General features: G+C 41.3%; 1 protein-coding gene across 2 annotated transcripts in view; it reads right to left on the bottom strand.

Moving 5' to 3' along the window:
- Positions 1 to 3131: 3131 nt before the first annotated feature.
- VDAC1 (voltage dependent anion channel 1) overlaps positions 3132 to 21066 on the bottom strand; it is a 34319-nt gene continuing 16384 nt past the window's right edge. For both annotated transcript variants that reach the window (XM_075009354.1, XM_075009355.1), the window contains exons 4-9: positions 15680 to 15832; positions 15532 to 15584; positions 9863 to 10090; positions 6108 to 6258; positions 4941 to 4998; positions 3132 to 4052 (exon numbers count right to left, since the gene is read on the bottom strand). In XM_075009354.1, coding sequence (XP_074865455.1) covers positions 3961 to 4052; positions 4941 to 4998; positions 6108 to 6258; positions 9863 to 10090; positions 15532 to 15584; positions 15680 to 15832 — 735 coding nt within the window. In that variant the 3' untranslated portion in view covers positions 3132 to 3960. The remainder of the gene's footprint in view (positions 4053 to 4940; positions 4999 to 6107; positions 6259 to 9862; positions 10091 to 15531; positions 15585 to 15679; positions 15833 to 21066) is intronic.

A 21066-nucleotide genomic window follows, 5' to 3' on the forward strand; every position in this document is an offset into this window, starting at 1 on the left:
AGCTAAGCCCCGCCTTTCGTTGCTAGGTCGGGAGGTTCCGCGAAGATGACGTCACCCTCTCTTCCACACATGCGGGGCTGGGGGGGAAGCGCATGCGCACTCCGCCCCAGGCCTACTGCGCATGCGACAAACGCTCCTCCGCATGCGCTTGTTTGAGGAGGTAAGACTACGGCGGCGCCTGGGGCGAGCCTGAGCGTGTTCGTGGCGGTTGGGCGCGTTGCTGGCTCGGATCCGTCCCCCCAAAATGGGACTGGGCCGCGTCACGAACCCCTCCCGCCCTGATAGAGTTGGTAAAAAAGACAAACAGGACAAATGCTTAACTTCGCCTCCCCCCCCCAAAAAAAAAGGGGGGGCAGCTCAGGCTCGCCGGCACCATGTACCCCCAGAGCTGGGCACGGTCACCTGCGGCCCCACACTCCATGGCTGCGGAGGCCAAGTTCAGTGCTACAGCAATGTGTCACCCTTCCCCTGCCAATGAAGATTGAGCTGCATAGAGAAGATGCCTGAGCAGAATTGTTCCTGAGTTCAAAGTTAAGCATGCAGCCCTGCTTAAAGACTGCTGCCTAATTAGGCCCTAATTTTGTGTAACTCCTTTCACAACCTGCATCTCACCCTTAGGAACGATTAAGTGATAGATTTGCAGTTAACAAACATAACACATAGCTGAGGTACTGCATGCACAGGGCAAAACAGATGTTTTCGTCTAAGATCTAAAACCACTGCAAGAAGTGGAGGAAAGTTGTTGCAACTGACAAATGAAGCAGTGCAAAAGGTTCCTACACACTTTTGGGAGACTGGAGGGATAAACAGAAGCTTAAAGGAATCATGTAGAGAGTAAAGAGACACAGGTTAGGTTGAGATAAACAGGAGCAAGCTCATTAAGCTTGATAAACCAAGGAATTTACACGACACCAGTGTTTGCCAGACTTAAAACATTCACATACCCCTTTCAGGATTTCAGCTCTATTGGTGTACCCCCTTTCCTAGAGTCATCCTAGTGCTTATCTCCAGATCTTTAGTAATTTATTTTTTGCCATGCACCCCTTGAAATCCGTTCACATACCACACCTTGCGAAACACTGGTCTAAAGGACTGACGCATTGAAAGCAAAATTGCTACCTTTCCCTTACGCTAAGCAAGTAGAACTCAGCCTTCCAGTCTTCACTAACAATTGCATGTAAACAATATTAGTCAGCTTCAGAAATGCAAATATACAGCAGCCTAGGATTCTGATTTGGCCCATACCTTTTTTTATAAAGTTTCTAGCTATGGTACTTGTTGAGATAGTCCTGAAACTGTGAGCACAGTGTAACTGATTTAGTGCTAACTGCATTTGCACAATCTGAAACCATAAGAACTACCCCATTTGTGTCAATAGTCACTAACAACATTGCTATCATCTGAAGACACAAAGAGCTATTTCACTGCTCATCAAAACATGTAAGAAATCATATTAAAGTCATGCAATCTAATGTTGAATAATACGTCATTTAAGCATTATGAGAGTAGCAAATGTGGGAGAGTATGATCACTTTTCCCCAGTTCCTAATCTAAGAGCTGCCAAGTTCAGGAAACTAGTAGAGTATCCAAAGCCTATTACATGAAACAAAACTCAGACCCAGTGGAATAAGTAACAAGGCTCAACAAGGGGAAGCACAGCAGGAGGAAACCAACAGAGCATACAGTTCTCAAACTTTTTGGCCCACACCCCATCTTGATCAACACAAACCCTTCTGTGGTCCACCAGCCAACCACCCATGATGACAAAATGCATTCACTTATCTGTAAATAAATACTTATTTATAATTGGCGACTAGAACATAAATCATTGAGGCTATGTCTACACTACAAAAATAACTTCAAGTGTCTACACACGAAGTTAAACTTTGAAGTAGGGCACTACTCCTTTCCCAGGAATTAAGTAAGGACTTAGAAGTTGGGCTCCCTACTTCAAAGTTAACTTCAAAGGAAAAATGTGTGTAAACTCTCTGCTGGCTACTTAGAATTAGTGTCTAACTTCAGAGTTAGTTCCTAGTGTAGATGCATCCTAGATGAGATTAAGGACCGCAGGGCTGGAACTACTGGCAAGCCTCCCCGCCCTGGGGCTGCCAAGGCCCCTCCACCAGGGCTGGAGCTGCAAGTGCAGCTCCAGGCCCCTTGCGGCTCCCAATCCCAGGGCTCCTGGATTCCCCCAGCCTGGCCAGGTCCCCAGGGATGCTGCTGCTGGAGAAGCTCCCAGCCCTGGGGCTGCCAAAGTTCCCCCGGGCCTGGCTAGGTTCCTGAGGCTAGAGCTGCCAGTGCTCTGTGCCCCAGACAGCTATCTGCCACAGGGCTGCCAGGACCCCTGCCCCCCAGCTGGGTCGCCAGGGCTGCAGTTACCAACATGGTTCCCAGCCCCAGGGCTCCTCCACAGGGCTGGAGCTGCTGGTGGGGATCCGCATCCCTGGCGGCTACCAGTCCTAGGGCTCCCAGGTCCCCACAGCTCCTGGCAGAGCTCCCAGCCCCAGCCAGGTCCCTGAGGACTGAGCTGCTGTGGGGCTCCTTGTTCCTGCTGGCAGATCCCAGCTCTACTCAGGTCCCTGGGGCTGGAACTGCCAGGGGCCCACTCCCAGCCCTGAGCCTGCTGGAGGTTCCCTGGCCCCAGCTGGGTCTCCAGGGCTGGCACTGCCAGGCCCCAGCCAGTTACCAGCTATGGAGCTGGCAGGGCTCCCCTGCCACCCGGCCGAGGATCCTGGCTGGGACTGCCAAGATGCCAGTTCTGCATGCCAGCCATACGGGCACAAAAAAAGCACTGCATACAGGATACAAGCTAGGAAAAAAAAACAGTAATCAATCTCAGAGGGTAAGCTGTGTTAGTCTGTAGCATCACAAAAAACAAGCAGTCCTGTGACACCTTAGAGGCTTACAAATGTATTAGGTTGTCAGCTTTCATGAGTAAAAAACACTGTCTTCCATCTGAGGAGGTGGGTTTTACTCACAAAAGCTCAGGACCTAATATATTTCTTAGTCTCTAAGGTGCCACAAGACTCCTTGTCATAATAAAATAAGATAGGGTAGGACTGTTTTATACAAACCAAGAGGAATTAATCTGAAGTTATTTCCAGAATTAACATAAAGACAAAAGATGAAGTTTCAATATTTTATTCAAGTGGGGTTTTTTCTTTATTTCATTGTCAGTAGTGTTAAGTACAGCATTTTGGGGTCTAATTCCACACAAAATGGAAGACTCTAAAAATGTATCAATTAAATTGCTAAAAAAAAAGTGGTAATAAAACAAAAGTCCATTTTAAATTCAAAGTGATGCCACTATGTGATGACAGGTACAAAGACTCCTCCCTGCTTATGGCTGTGTCTCACAAGCTTTTTCCATATTTAGTGGAAGGGAAAGGAATCACAACACAGAACAAGTATTATTGACTGACTCACATCAAACCTGCATATTAAAATTATACAAAGTGAACAATCTAAAGCATCCTGAAGACAGTTGTAGGTGTCAAATAACCAAATAAGACAAACAGTTAAACAAACATCTGTCTAAAAATATTTTTGGACAGTTTCGCACACTCCATCATGGACTGAAACTTTGATAAGTTAATATCCAAAAACTATGCTTCATGAATAAAGTGTTCACTACAGTGGATTGCAAGTCTCAGTCACAGTATCCTTATAACACTTGTCTGTCCTCATATAGCCATTAGTCTAGAACAGGTAATCAATACCTGCATATCTCTTGTAAAGTCATAATTAGCAGCTGTGATGGGCAACAAGCCCAAAATTAAGATTTTTTTAATGTTTTCTTCCCAAAGCACACTTTAAAGCTTCGCTGTTTTTAACCACATTCAACATGACCGATACATAACAATACCTGCATCCCAGACATAAAACATTGAAAGGTTCACTAAATTTTGAAGGTAGCTATGCTGTAAATTATTTTCAAATTAATAATCATACAATCCCTTTTCATGCTTCAAATTCCAATCCTAGACCAAGTTTGTGTCCACCTGCATTGACATTCTTGCCATCCAATAAAGCTGACAATGTCAGTTTGATACCTGCATAAGAAATCAGAGAGAGAGAGAGAGAGAGAGAGACAAGATAAACCTGGAACAGAGTTACAGTACCACATAAAATATGGTGAGTGTATATTTTCCCTCTCTGAATTATTGTCTGGTTATGGTAATTTAATTTGATTGTATGGGGATGACTATTAGTGTAAGGATTGCCTATTTTCAATAACTTGTAGAATACTTAAAAGCAGTGGATGCACTTCTGTCAAAAGAAATAATAATGAACAATGACATAGGGCTAAATTATGCTGTATTTACTCATCTGAGTGGTACTTTGCTCTGAATCAATCCTTCTGTTGATTTCAGTGGGACTAACTGTAGAATAAGCTACTACTAAATGTGAGTGTGAATGACAGAATCAAGTCTATTATGTCTACACAACTTTCTAAATCCTGTTTACATGTACAAGTGAATAGTGCAAAATGCAAAAGTTATAAAAATGTGTATCAGTCAGCCTGGTGTTCTGAGAGCAGCATTACTGCACTTCAGTAATTCTATGATCAGAAGCACTGAAGTTCTCCTCTTTGGGCCATGGGAGCTCAAGCGTGTCAGGCTTTGACTCAAAAGAGAAGCATACAATAGGAGAGCTTCCAGTGACCGTGAATGCACTTGCTAAATCAGGTTTTTACACGTACAAAAGGCCCGTTTGCGTGTCTAACTGGTCATTTGAGGTGCTGCATGCCTCTGGCAAGCCAGCTCCTCACTGAATGTAAAAAGCTTTTGAAAAAAAAACCCACAACCCTAAAAGGTTCAGTTCTTGAGTTAGCAAGTAAGACAATGTTATAAAACCAAATCACTTTCCTACACAAAAACCTCTTTGTTACTTAGACTAAAAGATATCTTAAATTTTGAATTCCTTCTGTTTACACTTACCTGGCTTCAAAGTCTGAGTGTATCCTAAACCAATCAGACTGGAGTTGTTCACTTTAGCCTGAAAAAACAAACATTGTAATAATCTGGTAGGTATATTTCTTCAACGTAAGTGGCTTTTTTTAGAGCTTAAACTATTTGAGATTCCAAATCATGGAGAATACGAACCAAAATTTGCCCTTTCATCTATGCACATTCACTAAAAACTTGCAATATATACAAAGATGTTTTTGTTAACCAACTTAATAACTATTGTAATGAGTCATGAATACCAGAGAATAGTAGGTAAATTCTTACATACAGGTTGAACCTCTCTAGTCTGTCACCTTCGGGACCTGACCAGTGTCAAACCAGAGAATATGCTGAACCATGTGAGGTCAACACTTTCTAGCAGCATTATCAACACTTCCACTGCTTACTGGGCTCTTAAAAGATACTTTAGGGGTAAATTACATGAAAACAACAGCACAGAACACTAACAGCCAGAATTAGTGGCTTTATGGGACAAACAAACTTTATGGGACCATGGGAAACTTGGCCACAGCCAGATGTCCACTCTATAATGGGTAACTAAAATCATGATAAATGACAGATGTTGCCAGATGAGAGAGTGCCAGATGAGAGACGTTTGACCTGTACCAGCCTGAGAGGACTCTGTACTACTTTTCTGAAAGTGCATGTTGGACTAATGGACAGGAGGCAAAGTACAGAGAATGGATCAGATGCATCCCATGGAATTACATAAAGGATTTATTTGACCCACTGACTCCAAAACAAATACAATAGGGTCTCGACATTCATGTGGGTTCTGTGTTGAGAACCCTTGCAAATGCTGAATTTGGCAAAAAACAGGGGCACTCAGAGCCCTGAGGAAGCCGCAGCTACCGGGGCTCCCTGCCCCTGGGAAGTGGCAGCTGCCAGTGCTCCCCGCCTGGAGCCACAGGGGAATTGGCGGCTGCTGGTGCTCCCTGCCTGGGGCCCTGGGGGAAGTGGCCGCTCGCAAATACTTGAATTCTCAAAATTTAGGCTCACGAATGTTGAGACCCTACTGTATTATGAAATCAGGAACTTTATATTATTATAGGCAGTGCAGGTTGTGTTGCAGTTATTCAATGTCCATTATAAGAACCTGTTTTCTATTGATTGTAAATGCGCATCTACAGTACTCACAGAGAAAGAAGCATCAGGGTCAATTTGATATTTGGCTGCTATTCCAAAGCGGGTGTTGCTATTTCCTGCTGTCCAAGCAAGATTGACAGCTGTTTCCAATTTATCATTCACCTTCTGGTAAATGGAGCCTCCAAATTCTGTGCCATCATTCCTGTAAAGAGAAGATTAATTTCTAGTACAGCACTATCTCTAGATCTGAAGGAGTGGGTCTGCTCCACAAAAGCTCATCACCTAATAAATTATTTTGTTAGTCTTTGAAGTGCTACATGACTGCTTTTTTGTTTTATTTAAATTGAACAGGAAACTTTACAGTTTCATCAGGATGTATGTAAGGAAAAGCTTCATTAACAACTCATTTAATAACTCCATAGTAACCATGTAGAATGGAAACAATAGGCCAGACTGATTTTGAGAAGGCATGAACTACTGTTTTCTTTTCTAACACTGAATTTCATGAATTGCTTATCGAATTTCAATAAACCCATCCTTGACCTAAAGAGAAGCCAGGAAAAATAAATAGCAATGGGCTTATAACTCTGATGGTTTCCAATTTCCCCTCCTCAGTGACGAAAATCTTTGCAGCAAACTGGATCCATCAGACTTTGAAGTTCCCGCAATGAGAATTAGGCTAACAACGTGCTGCATATGCAGTGCAGCACCTCATTGCTATTCTCTTCTTGGGCTCATTTGCATGCCCCCTTCAAAGGAAGGGGTTAGTTTATACAAGCCCCCACTGTTATACCTGTTCTGTGGATAAACAGGAGGTTCAGACTGCAGGACTTTCTTTGTAACCCTTTTGATAAGCACTGAAAAGGTATATGTGATGGGGAAACAGATTTCACAGAAGCGTAGGTAAGGATCACCTCATTGCTATTCTCTGCTCATTCTTGTTTACATGCCCCCTGCGAAGGAGGGGCTAGACAAGCCCTGGCAGAGAAATTTCCGCCTGCTGCCTCATCAACACAACTTCTACACAGAAAAGAAATACCATCTCTAGGGGTAAAATGCCAGTTCAGTTTCCAAGTCTACGCAATCCTAAACCTCCCTCCTGTGAATGCACATTAGTGTAGTTTATAGTAATAGCAGTTTTGCACCATAAACTTGTCTGTACTAAAAGTTTATTCTGATTTCATTCAGCTACCTTATAGTAAGAACTTCCAATTAATACTAGCCTAGTTTAAACTGGTTATATAAGAGGTAAAGAAAGCTCCAAATTTCATTCATCAAATTTATGAACCCTCTTAGCAAGAGTGAAGTTTTTAAAAGAACAAACAATTTTTACTGACACAGCTCATGGTAAAAGCTCTGTCTGGCTTTTGCATTTTCAGTAAGCTCATTCTGCTAAAAAAGGGTGAAAATATATTGCACAGAACTTGCAGAATATAGAAGTTTATTAACCACGTGAACTCCTTTGCAAATAAGAGATCACTCATCAGGATTTAAAAATCAACTGCAATAATCCACTTTTTAAAGTAAGAAAGACATTTTGAGATGACAAGTGACAGATGGACATGGAGTCCTTACAACCTATATAAATCTGAAGCAGCGTTCATGGAACATATGAAAACCTATTTTGCAAATTCAAGGACTAGCATCAGCCTTTTAATTGTCAGAACTATTATTCCAGGCAAGCATTAAAATACTTCATATGCAACTAAAGTTCATGTACAATAAACTCATAACTGACTGTATTTGGCATGCAAGAAAGGGAGAGATTAAAAAGCACTGTTGAGAATTGGAAAGGCAAGCAGATTTTGGGCTCTATAGCTGACCTGCAACAGTAAGAGGCTGAGTGTACTCACAAAAGGAAGAAATCCCATCTCGCCCTACCTAAAACCCAGATATCATAATTAAGATTCATGTTATTTTACATCATCATTTTAAAAATTCTGAAATATCCAAACATGCTAGGAATGGAGTTCCAACTGTAAATCAATTTCCTGGATGTTGTGGATTACATCAGACAACATTTGTTTACGTTTCTTTAAAAATACAATTTTAAATTCCCTGATACAAAACACAGTGCCATCAACTTATCACAGGTGCCAAACTTTATTAAAGCCTCAGATCATGTCTAAGGATCTATTAACCCATGAATATCGGGAGTTAACATTTTTGCCTTGCACATAGTATATACGCGGGGTGGGGTTGTGTACTATAGATTGAGAATGCCAAATACAAAATAAAAATTTTCTTGGAGAATATTAGTGCAGTAATTGCTAACTAAGAAATATATTTCCAGGGGTCTAAGAAACGGCAGCAGCATTCATGTTGTTTAGAAATTCCTTCCTGCTGTTGCCTTCTTTAAAAGCAAAATCTCCCAACACTATTTTATAGTAATGGCCACAAACACAATGCTTTGCACTACTGCAGATTACTGTTGTTGGAAACCCATTTTAAATGTTTGATGGGAAAGCTCACAACTTTTGATGTGGATTTCTGTTTACATTTCTGTAAGGGCCAATGCATATACTTTGGATGAGAATTTTCCGTTCATTAATTTGCAGTTTGCCAGTCATTCCTTTCTGGATTGCATGGATTCAACTGTTCTTTATGGCAATTTAAGCTTCCAAAATCAGATCTTGCGGAAACATGGGAAACCTGTGCAAAAGCAGTGTTTGACTAAACAGTTCCTACAAGGCAGTGGTTCAAGTTCCAAATGGGAAGGGTTGCAACAGCCCTGCAACATACAAAATAATTATCAGAAAAGAGCAAATACAGAACTGAAGATTTAATTAAATGTTGTCCTCTTTGTGTGTTTATGCAGAAATGACAAGCACTTGTATAGATGGATTATTAGGAATTTAAATTCTCAAACACATTCTTCCAACATTGTTTGTTTTCTCCCAAGCTACATTACACAAACAGTGCTCTGTCAACAGAAGTCACTGTCAGAAGAAATCTCCTGACAAAGATTCTGCCAACAGATTGGGGCCACACACTAAAAGCAGACTGAAAGAGCACTACACTTGTCGACAGAGCGCTTGGACTGCCCGTCTGCTCTCTCAACAAAACAGGCACCCGGAAGTACAGCAGACAGGGCTACCCATTGTTCTGGATGCCCTGTCTGTCAGGAGTATTCCTTCCCCCACCCACCCCCTGAACGTCCATACAGCTTTTTTTGTTGACAGAATCTGTCGACAGCAGCGTTATGCCTCATGGCTGAGGGACAGAATACTGCCAGCAAAAGTGCAGAGTTTTGTCGACAAGTTGTAAAGAAAACACATTGTGTGTGTACACACAAAGCGTTTTATTGACAAAACTAGGGTTTTGTTGGCAAAATTCACTAGTGTAACCATAACCTCACTTGGGCCAAGCCATTAGTCTCTATACCTATTTACCTTGCACAAACAGACAAGTAGTTTTTATTTTCTCCTACGTGGAGCAAGAATGTGTAACTGGATATGTTCACTTGTTTTTCTTCCCCCAATAAAAACCTGTTACAAAGGTATTCAGTTGAATGACAAGCCAATCAACTGTTTACAATCCGTGCCTATTCCCTCCAAAACTGCAGGAGTGCTAAAGATTCCTTCTGCCTCCCACACCTTCACCCACATACAAATAAAAGCACAGTATAAACAGCATCAGAAATCTGTAAGCAGATCTCACTCTTGAAAGCCTCTACTGAGCCTTTTCAGTGAGGGAAGAATCCACGCCAACTCCATCATTCTCTCTCTCTTTGATTTTGATGACCGCTCCCTTTCATTACTAAACTAAGGAGCAATATTCCTCAATGCTCATCTGCTGGTACTTACACATTTGTGTGAAGCTGGAATTCATCAGTCTTATAACCAACTGCAAAGTTGCTCTGGGTTATTCTGGATTTAGTCGTCTCAAAAGTCATCTGGTAACCAGCCAACCAACCCTCATAGCCGAACACAAAGGCTCCACGTATTGAAGGTCCAGCAATATCAAAATCCATGTCACAGCCAAGGTTGATGTGCTCTCGTTTATATCCTGTCTTAATTTTAGCATTTTTTTTCCTAAAGAAAAGGGGAGAGGGGGAAAATGAAGGGAAAGGATGGTGATGCAGTGACAAAAATGTTTTAGACAAAATCAGTCATATGTAGTGAGTTTCTCACTCAATTGTTACTTTTAATAAAACGTAACAGTGCCAAAAGACAAAAGTACACATACCCCAAGACCCATGCTTTAAATTTGTTTAATTTTATATACATAATTTATTTGCAGTTATGTGCACATGAAGCAAAAAATAAATTGAATAAAAACAACATCTGGAATACTTAAGATTTACATGCAGATCTTGAAACTAAATTACTATATATGAAATCTGCAATGTAAAAAAGCATCAAGTTCCTGTTTACCAACCTACCATATACTGGTTTATTTATTTATTTACTTACTTACTTATTTAACTATTAAAGACTGAGTTTTCTAGGATCCTACCTAATTGATTTGTAAACTGGTATAGGCGAGAGAATATTAATGTCCTTATTTTGGTTTTTAGTATAATTTTAAAAGCTTGTTTCACTGATAGCTCCTAAATGCCTAAAACTGACAACATGAAGCAGAAAGTTTGCTTAGTCAAGTTTCATATGCTGGGTGCTGTAACTTTAAGTAACCTTCAGCTGAACTACTTATGTGCTCAATGGTACTGAGGTGCTTCAGTATCTTGACGAATCAGCTCCTAAAACAGAAAGTGTTACTTTTTCCCAATCTTTCCCTTCCCAGTTATTAGAGCAGTTATAATCCCATTTGACGATGCGTGCACTTTCTATGGGGAATCAGCTATAAATCAATTTATGCAAGATTACAGCTTGACTCAATTCTGCACTTGGTGGTTCCCCTACAATTGTATAATGATGTGATTATAAAAAGAGAAAAGTTTTCCACCCCATGATAATTCTTTGCACTTAAAGACTGATTTATATATGATCCTACTTATGTGCTTTGTAACTTGGTTTAGAGGAGTGCGAAGATTGCTTTGCATTAGGTCATTTTTATTTGAATATATTTTTAAAAGACTGCTTCATTGATATCCCTTAGGTACCTTATAGTTCTGAGAAAAGCAGGAAGTGAAATGTTTGCTATCAAGTGACACATGCAGACTGCTGGTTGCCTAATAAATACACACAAACACTTTCATTCAGTTGAATAGGTTTCCTTTCATGCAACCTAAAGAGGAAGGGCTTCTCCAGTTACACATCTAGTTTTTCTATACACAAGTATTAATCTAGGACATTCGTTCCCTTGGAAAACTCTATTATCACCCATTAAAAATTACCTAATGCCCTGGCTCACCATACTGTTCAATTTCTATTAGTAACAATGAATTATCCACAATCCACATGGCAGTAGGAGGAGGACACTTCTAACGACTAAAGATCAACTATGGCTAATGTCCTCAGCAGCTGCTACATATCCCTCTTCCCTGATTATAAGATATTTACATCAATGTCATTTTGGTCTCCACAAATACAAGATATAAAGAATCACAAATTTTCAAAAGTTCAAGTAACCAGACTCCCTGCCTCCTCCCCTACACAGCTGTTCCCATTATTGTACAGTCAGGGACGCCAATGGGGAGGCAGGAAGAAGATGGGGTAGTTGTCCTGGGGCCCAGAGATTTAAAAGGGCCCAGCGCTCCAGGCCACCACTAGGACTAGCATGACAACAGCAGCACCAAGAGTCCTGGAACCTTTCAATCGCTGCTGGAGCCCCAGGGCAGGCTAGTCACAGCCCCACCCCTCGGCAAGACCCAGAACTGGGCTCCCTCCCTACTCTCCCCCCATTGCCCAGGGCTTGGAGAGGTCTGTTCCCAGCCCTTTTTATAGCCACCCATAGTCACTGCAAACATTTTTACTTGAACACTGTCATTAAACATGAAGATGGGAACAGAGGAGGGGTAAAAGTGTAGCTGTTCCATTAACAATCACTCAGGAGAAGTCAGCAGAGCATTGCAATAAGAAGCCACTGGCAACTGAAACAGTATTTCCAAGACTTGCCACAACATGACACACAGAAGGATCTCCTTTGCCATAAAATAGGAGAGTTATGAGTAGCAAGAGTTTTGACCCAGTCTTTGGAAATACTTTTCCACCCTTCTGTCACAGTAAATATTAACTCCTTCAGTTTACTTTTGTTTTGGAGAGCCCCACAGAGCCATCTGTGTAGCGAGTCAGTCTAGTTTGGCGTTTCTCAATTTTTTTTTCCAATAATGTACCCCTTTTTAAAAAAAATTATATATAGTGTCCCCAGTGCCCACAATTTGCAGACATGCAAAATTTTGTCTACCATTGCAACACATTTGTTTAAACAACTGTAACTGGTTGTTTGGAAGAAATTGTCTATAGGAAATACACTTGTCATTGTGCTTATGATTGTGCAAAGAGGATAAATAACAAAATATTAAATGAACATAAAATAAGTCCAATTTTTATTCATACATATGTATATACTTTTATGCAAATGTCAATGAATGGTGATTAATGAAATAACAAGAAAAAATATTAATTTAATAAGAAATTTGAGCTTGTTTGAATGAAATCAAATGTTCAAATCTAGGCTTCAAACTGCTGAGGACCACAATTAAATCAATGTTTCTGATATTGTTTCCTGTGTATCATCTTCTTCCAAATCTGCAATTTTATTCTTTGTTTTTACAAAGTCCATTTTCACGATTCCATCTAAAACCCTTTCAGTTATAATTATAAATACTAACCTAAAATTGTACAAATAGCAATTTCATCTCTTATTTCAGATAACAAGCATAATATCCCAGAGCCATGCACAGCCAGCTCTCCACTTTAACCCAATCACCCTCCCCACCTCCAGAGCCAGGCACCTCCAGCTCCCTGCTTTAACCCAACCCTCCCTCCCCTCCTCCAGAACCAGGCAGCTCCAACCTTGCTCACAGCCACTCTAACCCAGTCCCCCACCACCACTCCCAGAGCCGTGCATGCACGCACACACATACACACACCCTCCACTCCTCCAGAGCCAGGCACATGCACACACAGCTGGGCACACAGCCACACACCCAGCCCCGCTGTAATCCAAGACCAGCAACTCATGAGCTGCTGCTGCTGCCACCACCACTGCCAAACATTTCTCCCTCCAAGTGCTACAGAGAGACACGTGCGCACTGCGGTGCACAGCGCTCTCGTGGCTCTGGGCATTTTATTGCTCTAAGAGCCCCACATGGCTCCAGCGCACATACCCACCGGACTTCCCTCAAGTACCTCTAAGGGTACACGTACCACATGCTGAGAAACACTGGTCTAGTTTTTGAACAATTAAGTAAAAGAAGAAGTTGGAAGAATTTAGGCCTTGTGGCAACTATGAAGCAACTGATGCATTTCTAGTGCAGAAATCACCACGTGCTAAATGTATCAGGCACCAAATGCAAACTCAAGAATGTATTGCCTTCGTCCACAAAGCATCTCTTCTCCAGCACTCATACGGAGATTGTCTTTCTTTACATTTAAAATAAAGCATGCCTCATCATTCTTCCATGCCTTCTTCTGAAGGAGGCTTGCACAAACAGGGTGGGTCTTGCACCACAATCCAAAAATAGGCTCAAACACATTCGATCTTCTATGTCAAAGAGTTCCTTACAGGTTTCTCTTTCAAAACCAACACTGCTCCTGGCAAGCTGCACTCTCTTGTCTGACAGGGTCACAGAGGGAACGGCACTCTCTCAGACAGTAAGACCTATTCAGTTAAGGGTTTTAAAGACTAGCACCAGGACCTAGCAACAACAGAATAAAAAGCCAAAAGGAAAGTGCTGAGTCCCCCTGTACTGGCCTTGTACTTTTCAATGTGCATATACACCTACAGATCAATCTGCTTTCTCGAATCACTTGCTCCTTGCTACAGTCTTGACTAATTCATTATATTTATCTTACACTTCCTTGGACCTGTTTACATTAAAGGAGCAAATTCTGATTATCTGGTGGACTCACACTGCAGACTAATTTTTTCATATCTTTTCTTTCCTTTGTCAGCAGAATGAAAGTGTTACGCTAATCTTAAATTTTGGGGAAATTGTATCAAAAAGTTTCTTCTGCCACTTGATAACTTCCCTGAATCATTGAGTCATGCATTTGGAATCTAACTGACCTTTCAGAGTAACGATCTCAGCTGAAAAACAAAAGCATTTAAACTTTAATGGCTTCAACCTGGCCTGCATCACACTTTTGGAGTGCTTTATGCCTTCCTTCTACTCTCAGGAGCTTCTTAACCTTTGCATTGCTCAACTGATGGTCGCTCCCAAAACAATCTGCCAATAGCACTTGGCATTCGCCTACCTGTGTGTGCTCCCACTGAAGTCAATAGTAAAATTCAGAAGGACTGCAAAAGCAACAGACAGGCCAGCACTGCATGTGTTTGGAAATTCCATTTGTAGTTAATAGGTTCATCCAGCAAGAAAGGGAAAGTTTAAGCCTGTCAAACTCCTACCTGGTATAATTCTACAGAATTCAGTGCAGTCACACCTGATTCTGGCCTACTTGATTCAGATAATCTTTATCAGCCTCCACAGAGGAATCCCTGTTTTAATTATAAGGCAAATTATATAATGTCTGGGGGAACTGCTGTGAGATAACTGCTGAGCTATAATTTCCTATTCACATGTGATTATTTTTAAAAGCTGATATAATAATTCAACAAAACCACAGATTATTATTCTATAAAACTAAAACTGAATATACTATCTGCACAAGGGTTACCAAGCAGTCTGAAATGTGAAATTATGAGGTCTGCAATTTGGGGTGAAAAGTTCACTGTGAATACTGCACTTGTCATTTGCAGTGCCATGTGCCACTCTCGGAAGTAAATCTTCATGACAGTCTCAATCATCACAATATTTTTGGGGGGGGGGGGTTGTAGGGAGGAATCAACGGAGAAAAAAAATCAACAAATAGTCTTACAGCTCCCTAATCCTCCTAGCCCATATAAAATGTCAATGTCCAGTCACACCAACCGAAACATTCATCCAATCCCAAACCATAATACAGCCTGCTAGAATTTAAGCTTTATATTCAGCTTGAAAGAAGAACTCAGTTACTGAACTGAGTTATTAGGGCAGTCAGCCAAATGGCTTGCATTACTGATTAATCTGTTCAATTCAAATGATTTGTTTAGGGTTTTTCCTGTTCAGATGGTAGCCAAAGTTTATATCTTACGATATGATTGTATTAAGTCACAAAGATGAAAACAAAACTGTTTCACCTGACACCAGTTTCAAATATAAATTTTCATATTACTGTACTTAATCGTTTGTTTCTTATAAATTACATCAGGAAAGTGAATTTCAGTTCTAAGATTTAATAAGATGTGACATTATTTGATTGCTTGGAGAATAATTCCTATCTGTTCTTATACCTCAGTCTGGAGGGAGTAAAAGAATAAACCAGTATTCTAGAAATAAAAACAAGTGAAAAATCAAACAACCACTTCTTACCCAGTGTTAGGAGAGAACGAGGAGTCAAAGGTCAGCTTCAGTCCATGTGCAAGCTGAACAGAAAAGAAATTCACTGATTGCATTTATAATTAAAAAGGAGATTGTGATAAGTGAATTGGCAAACTGCTACCTTTGAATTAAGTGTTACCTGATCTTCAAGAGTAATCTCTGTGCCAAGGGTATTGTCGGTGTTCCACTTCTCTGTGAACGTCAAGCCATATTCCCCCCATTTGTATTTTGTTTCCAAACTGCCAGTAACTTTACTTGTTTCTGAGTTTGCTGAACCTGAGCTCATAAATTCCTAAAGTAAAGCAAAATAAATACATAAATTGCAGAATACAGTAATTGCACAAGTTGGTTGAGCATTCAGCATCACAATGCTTTCTCAAATGCCTTCTCTGCATTTGTTTCCTTGTCCTTAATATCAGTACACACTTGCCCTGACAAAATTGGAAAATAAGAATGCTTCACATTTAAGAAATGCACTTATGATGGATGTGTGAATAATTTTCTCTGCTGACATAAAATGAATCAGTATTTCAAGTGTTACTATGCAAGGGAAAGCCTGGAAAATAAAATAATTTCTCAAGTCTGCAACTACATCTTTTATAAGTATTTCAGCCACTAGCTCAGTTAAGTACTCAAATAGCAATCAATGCTCATTTTGTAGCATAACCCAAATGAGAAAAAGTGTACGAATTCTTCAGGTTTTGAAGGGCAAACATTTCAAAAGTTGTCACACAGGGAAGGAGAGATGCTACAAGTCACAGCAGCAGTCTATACCCTTTATTTTGAAACAGGTGACTGACAGTGCTGCCAAAGAGCACTCAGGCACAGGTTCCCAGACAAAAGTGGCTCAATCTTGAACACTTTACTTAGAGCTAACTCAAAGTCTGCAGCCTTTGCAAGGTGAAGTCTATGCAGTTTTCTATTCACCCTCTTCAGATGGGTAGAGAGGGAACGACTGTCCCAGTGGCAGGGGGGTTGGCCTTCGGAACAGCACAGATAGTGGGAATACAGAGCAATCCCAGGGACCCCTGATAGGGAAAGATCTGCATTTTTAAAGGACTCTGGGAAAAGAGGGGTTACTCCCCACAGTGTGTCTTAGTGGAGATCCTAGAGGTATGTCTGTACTTAACGGGGGGGGAAGGGGGTTGGCGCACCATGATTGATTTTGCTGCGTATGTAAAGATGCAGCAAAATCGATCTCTCCGGGCTCAGCCGTCAACTGTGGTACTCCACGCAGCCGCATGGACATCGGGGTGAGCCCAAAGAGGCCCCATCTGCACCAGAGAAGAAAGTCAATCTGAATACGTCAATTCTAGCTACGTAAATGGCATGGCTAGAATTGTGTACCTGGGATTTACTTCAATCCCTAGTGTAGACAGGGAGGAAGTGTGAAATAACAAAGCTGGAGGGACGGCAACAGAGCTGATCTAAGGGGAAAATATTCATGAGCATTTTCAGAAAAATGTAATTCTTTTTTGAGAGGGTGGAGGGGCAAAGTGAAGTGACAAATCATCAGAATAATCAAAAAAGCTCATGGAAATTTCAGCTAGACTTTGGGTATGCAGGAGATCCTGGAGCGTGTGAAAAAGAAAAGGGAATAAAATTCTGGAGGAGTTTAGAAGGAACTCCATTTTCTGGCTCCCATTTGTGTACAAGTTCATTCCACACACTCATATGGCAGGAGGGGAGAACTTTTTTCCCATTAGGGTCCACTGACCCACAGAAAATAAAATAATCAGTCATGGACCACAGACAGTCTAGGAGGCAGAGGGTGCAGAGACTCAGGTGGACAAAAACTGGCGCCTTAAAAAAATTAAAAATCTGATATTTTTATTTAAATCAAATTTTATTTAAAATCAATAAAATACTACACTTTTAATTTAAAAATAACAGTTAAATTAAATCTCATCACAAACATGATACATATACACTTACAATCTCATAAAAATGAATCAATGGCTCTAGTCTGCCCATTCTAACTATTAGCTCTTGCTTCTTCAAAGTTCTGGGATTTCAATTTCATTTCTCAGCAGACTAAAAAGTAACGTGCAAAGAAAGACACAGGCTGGATAGGATTCTTTCTGTTCTGTGTTTATGCGGTGGTGGATCTTGGCCAAGCACATCAGAGGAATTAGTTAAGGCATTGCCTTAAAACAAAGAGACAATATACAGGGAAAGATGAAGGCAGCATAGAAAGGAACAACAGAGGGGACGACAAAGAAAAAGGGAAAATATTATTCAGCTCACTCACACAGCTTCCAATATTATTCCCAAACACTTCTAGCACAGAAAAAGCGTCATGGCTTCCGGATGTAGGAGAGACTTTATCAAGGAATATTTTGAAGAAATTCATTTCATGGGTAAAAAAGGAAAACGTGTCAAGCATTAGCAGTACAAGGAGATAATGCATATACAAGGAAAATACAATTTAGATGAGGCTACTATAAGGTGGGTGCATAACTGGCTGGATAACTGTACTCAGAGAGTCCTTCTTAATGGTTCTCAATCCTACTGGAAAAGTATAACAAGTAGGGTTCCGTAGGGGTCTGTTTTAGGACCAGTTCTGTTCAATATCTTCATCAACAATTCAGATATTGGCATAGAAAGTATGCCTATTATGTTTGCAGATGATACCAAGCTGGGAGGGGCTGCAACTGCTTTGGAAGATAGGGTCATAATTCAAAAGGATCTGGATAAATTGGAGAAATGGTCTGAGGTAAACAAGATGAAGTTTAATAAGGACAAATGCAAAGTGCTCCACTTGGGAAGGAACAATCAGTTTCACACATACAGAATGGGAAGAGACTGTCTAGGAATGACTACAACAGAAAGGGATCTAGGGGATACAGTGGACCACAAGCTAAATATGAGTCAACAGTGTGATGCTGTTGCAAAAAAAGCAAACATGATTCTAGGATGCATTAACAGATGTGTTGTGAACAAGACACGAGAAGTCATTCTCCCGCTCTACTCTGCGCTGGTTAGGCCTCGGCTGGAGTATAGTGTCCAGTTCTGGGCATCGCAGTTCAAGAAAGATGTGGAGGAATTAGAGAGGGTCCAGAACAGAGCAGCAAGAATGATTAAAGGTCTAGAGACTGTGACCTATGAAGAAAGGCTGAAAGAAATGGGCTTGTTTAGTTTAGAAAAGAGAAGATTGAGGGGTGACATGATAGCAGTTTTCAGGTATCTAAAAGGGTATCATAAGGAGGAGGGAGAAAACTTGTTCTTTTTTGTCCTCTGAGGATAGAACAAGAGGCAATGGACTAAAACTGCAGCAGGAGAGGTTTAGGTTGGACATTAGGAAAAAGTTCCTGACTGTCAGGGTGGTCAAGCAGTGGAATAAATTGCCAAGGGAGGTTGTGGAATCTTCATTGCTGGAGATATTTAAGAACAGGTTAGATAAATGTCTGTCAGGGATGGTTTAGACACTACTTGGTCCTGCCATTGGGGCAGGGGGCTGGACTCGATGGCCTCTCGAGGTCCCTTCCAGTCCTAGTATTCTATGATAAGGAGATGATACACTACTTAGTTGCAAGAATGAACTATTGTAAGGAAGACTGCTTATTAGGAGAAAATGATGTGGATACAGCTGAATGGATTGACTGGTTAGTAACTTAAATAATTCACTTTGCAATGAATCATTCTTCCAGACTCTCTCTGTGCCTTGCAGTAAAAGTGTGATTTAACAAATGAATTCCCAAGCTGTTTGCTGTGTTGGTTGTTGCTATTAAAAAAAAAAAACCCTCAAAACAGTTTAGCTTAGCTAATCCTTATGGCTTGTTTATTTATCTAGGCTTAGAATCTATCTCTCCAGCATACAGTACAGTAGAACCCCCAGCTTACATGACTTCCACTTGCATGATTCTTAGAACAACACATGCTGAAATCGACCAGCGCTGCTGTGCCGGTCGGTTTCCTGGCTCCCACAAGCAGAGGAGAGCCAGGAAACCGACTGGTGCTGGTGTATCTGGCTCCCAGCCACACCTGGCTCCCTGCTCCCACAAGCAGCAGGGAGCCTGGAGCCAGGTACAGCAGAACTGCTTAGTTTCCCAGCTCCCACAAGCCGTGAAGTGGGGGTAAGGCAGCAGCCTCCTTGTCCTGGCTCCTGTGTGCCTCCTGGAAGTAACTACTATATCTAGCCCCTATGCAGAATGACCAGCAATGGAAGCTAGAGTGCTGGTGCTGGGGGCAGCACACAGAGCTTCCCTCATCACCCCTTGGGCTAGGGTTCACTGGGTCAGGCCAGAAAGCCAGTACTCACATTTCTGGCCCCATCGGGGCCACCAAGATTCGGGGCTTCCAGCTCGCAATGCAAAGACTCGCCATGGGCTAGATGAAATGAAGTAGCAGGCTTGCTGCAAGCCGCAGGTTCCCCACTCCCACTCTATGGATTACACATCACCATACCGCTTATATAAGAACAGAGAGAGCTGTCCCACTGGGTCAGACATGGTCCATCTTTCCCTGTTTCTTCTGCAACAGTGGCCCAGGCCAGAACTTCAGGGGGAGCACACATAATATGGGCAATTATGGAGTACTCTGTCTTCTAGGCATAGCTTCTGATAATCAGAGGTTCAGAGTCACCCTGAGGCCTGGGCTACACTAGGAGGAAAAATGAATTTTAAATACACAAATCTAACTATGCCTAGCTGGAACTGACATATCTAAAATTGATTTTTCCCACCATTGACACCACAGAGGTGAACAGGAGAAACTCTCCTGTCAACTTCCCTTACTCCTCATGACTGCCAGGAGTCCTGGGGTTAAATGCTTGGCCCTGACAGTTCAATTTAGCATGTCGCAACTAGGCACGCTAAAATGAATCCAGAAAGATCATCCACTACTGCATCAATCTCCCTTTATGTGTAGACATACCCTGAGTGAGGGGCTGCATCCTTGGCCATCAGCAGTTGAAGGATTCTTTGAATGTATCCAGTTATACTTTGAACATCACATGCCATGGCAATGAGTTCCAGATTAGTTATGTGTTGTCTGAAAAAGTACTCTCTTGTTTGAATTAAAATCACTGCTGATTAATGTCATCAGAGAACTGCAGGTTTTTGTATTGCGTGAAAGGATAAATAATACTTCTCTGTTCACTTTCTCCTCACTTTTCATGATTTTATAGACATCTTTCATATCATTCTCTCTCTCTCACACACACGGACATCTTTTCTAAGCTGAACAGCCCTACTTGTTTCCTCACATGGAAGCCATTCTATACCCTCAGTCACCTTTGTTGCCCTTTACTGGATCTTTTTCAGTTCCACTATTTTCTTCTCTGTAAGATAAGTCAACCAGAACTGGACACAGTATTCAAGGTGTGGGCATAAAATGGACATACATAGTGGCATTATGGTATTTTATCTTACTTTCTCTCTATTTCACACTAGTCCTTAATATATTGTTAATCTTTTTGGCCCTTGCTGTATGCAGAGCTGAAATTTTCAAAGAATATCCACAGCGACTTCAAGACCTACATTTTGGGTGGTAACAGCTAATTTAGCACCCATCATTGTATATGTC

This window comes from Carettochelys insculpta, chromosome 15 (assembly GCF_033958435.1).
Source record: "Carettochelys insculpta isolate YL-2023 chromosome 15, ASM3395843v1, whole genome shotgun sequence".
In the NCBI taxonomy this organism is placed as follows: Eukaryota; Metazoa; Chordata; order Testudines; family Carettochelyidae; genus Carettochelys; species Carettochelys insculpta.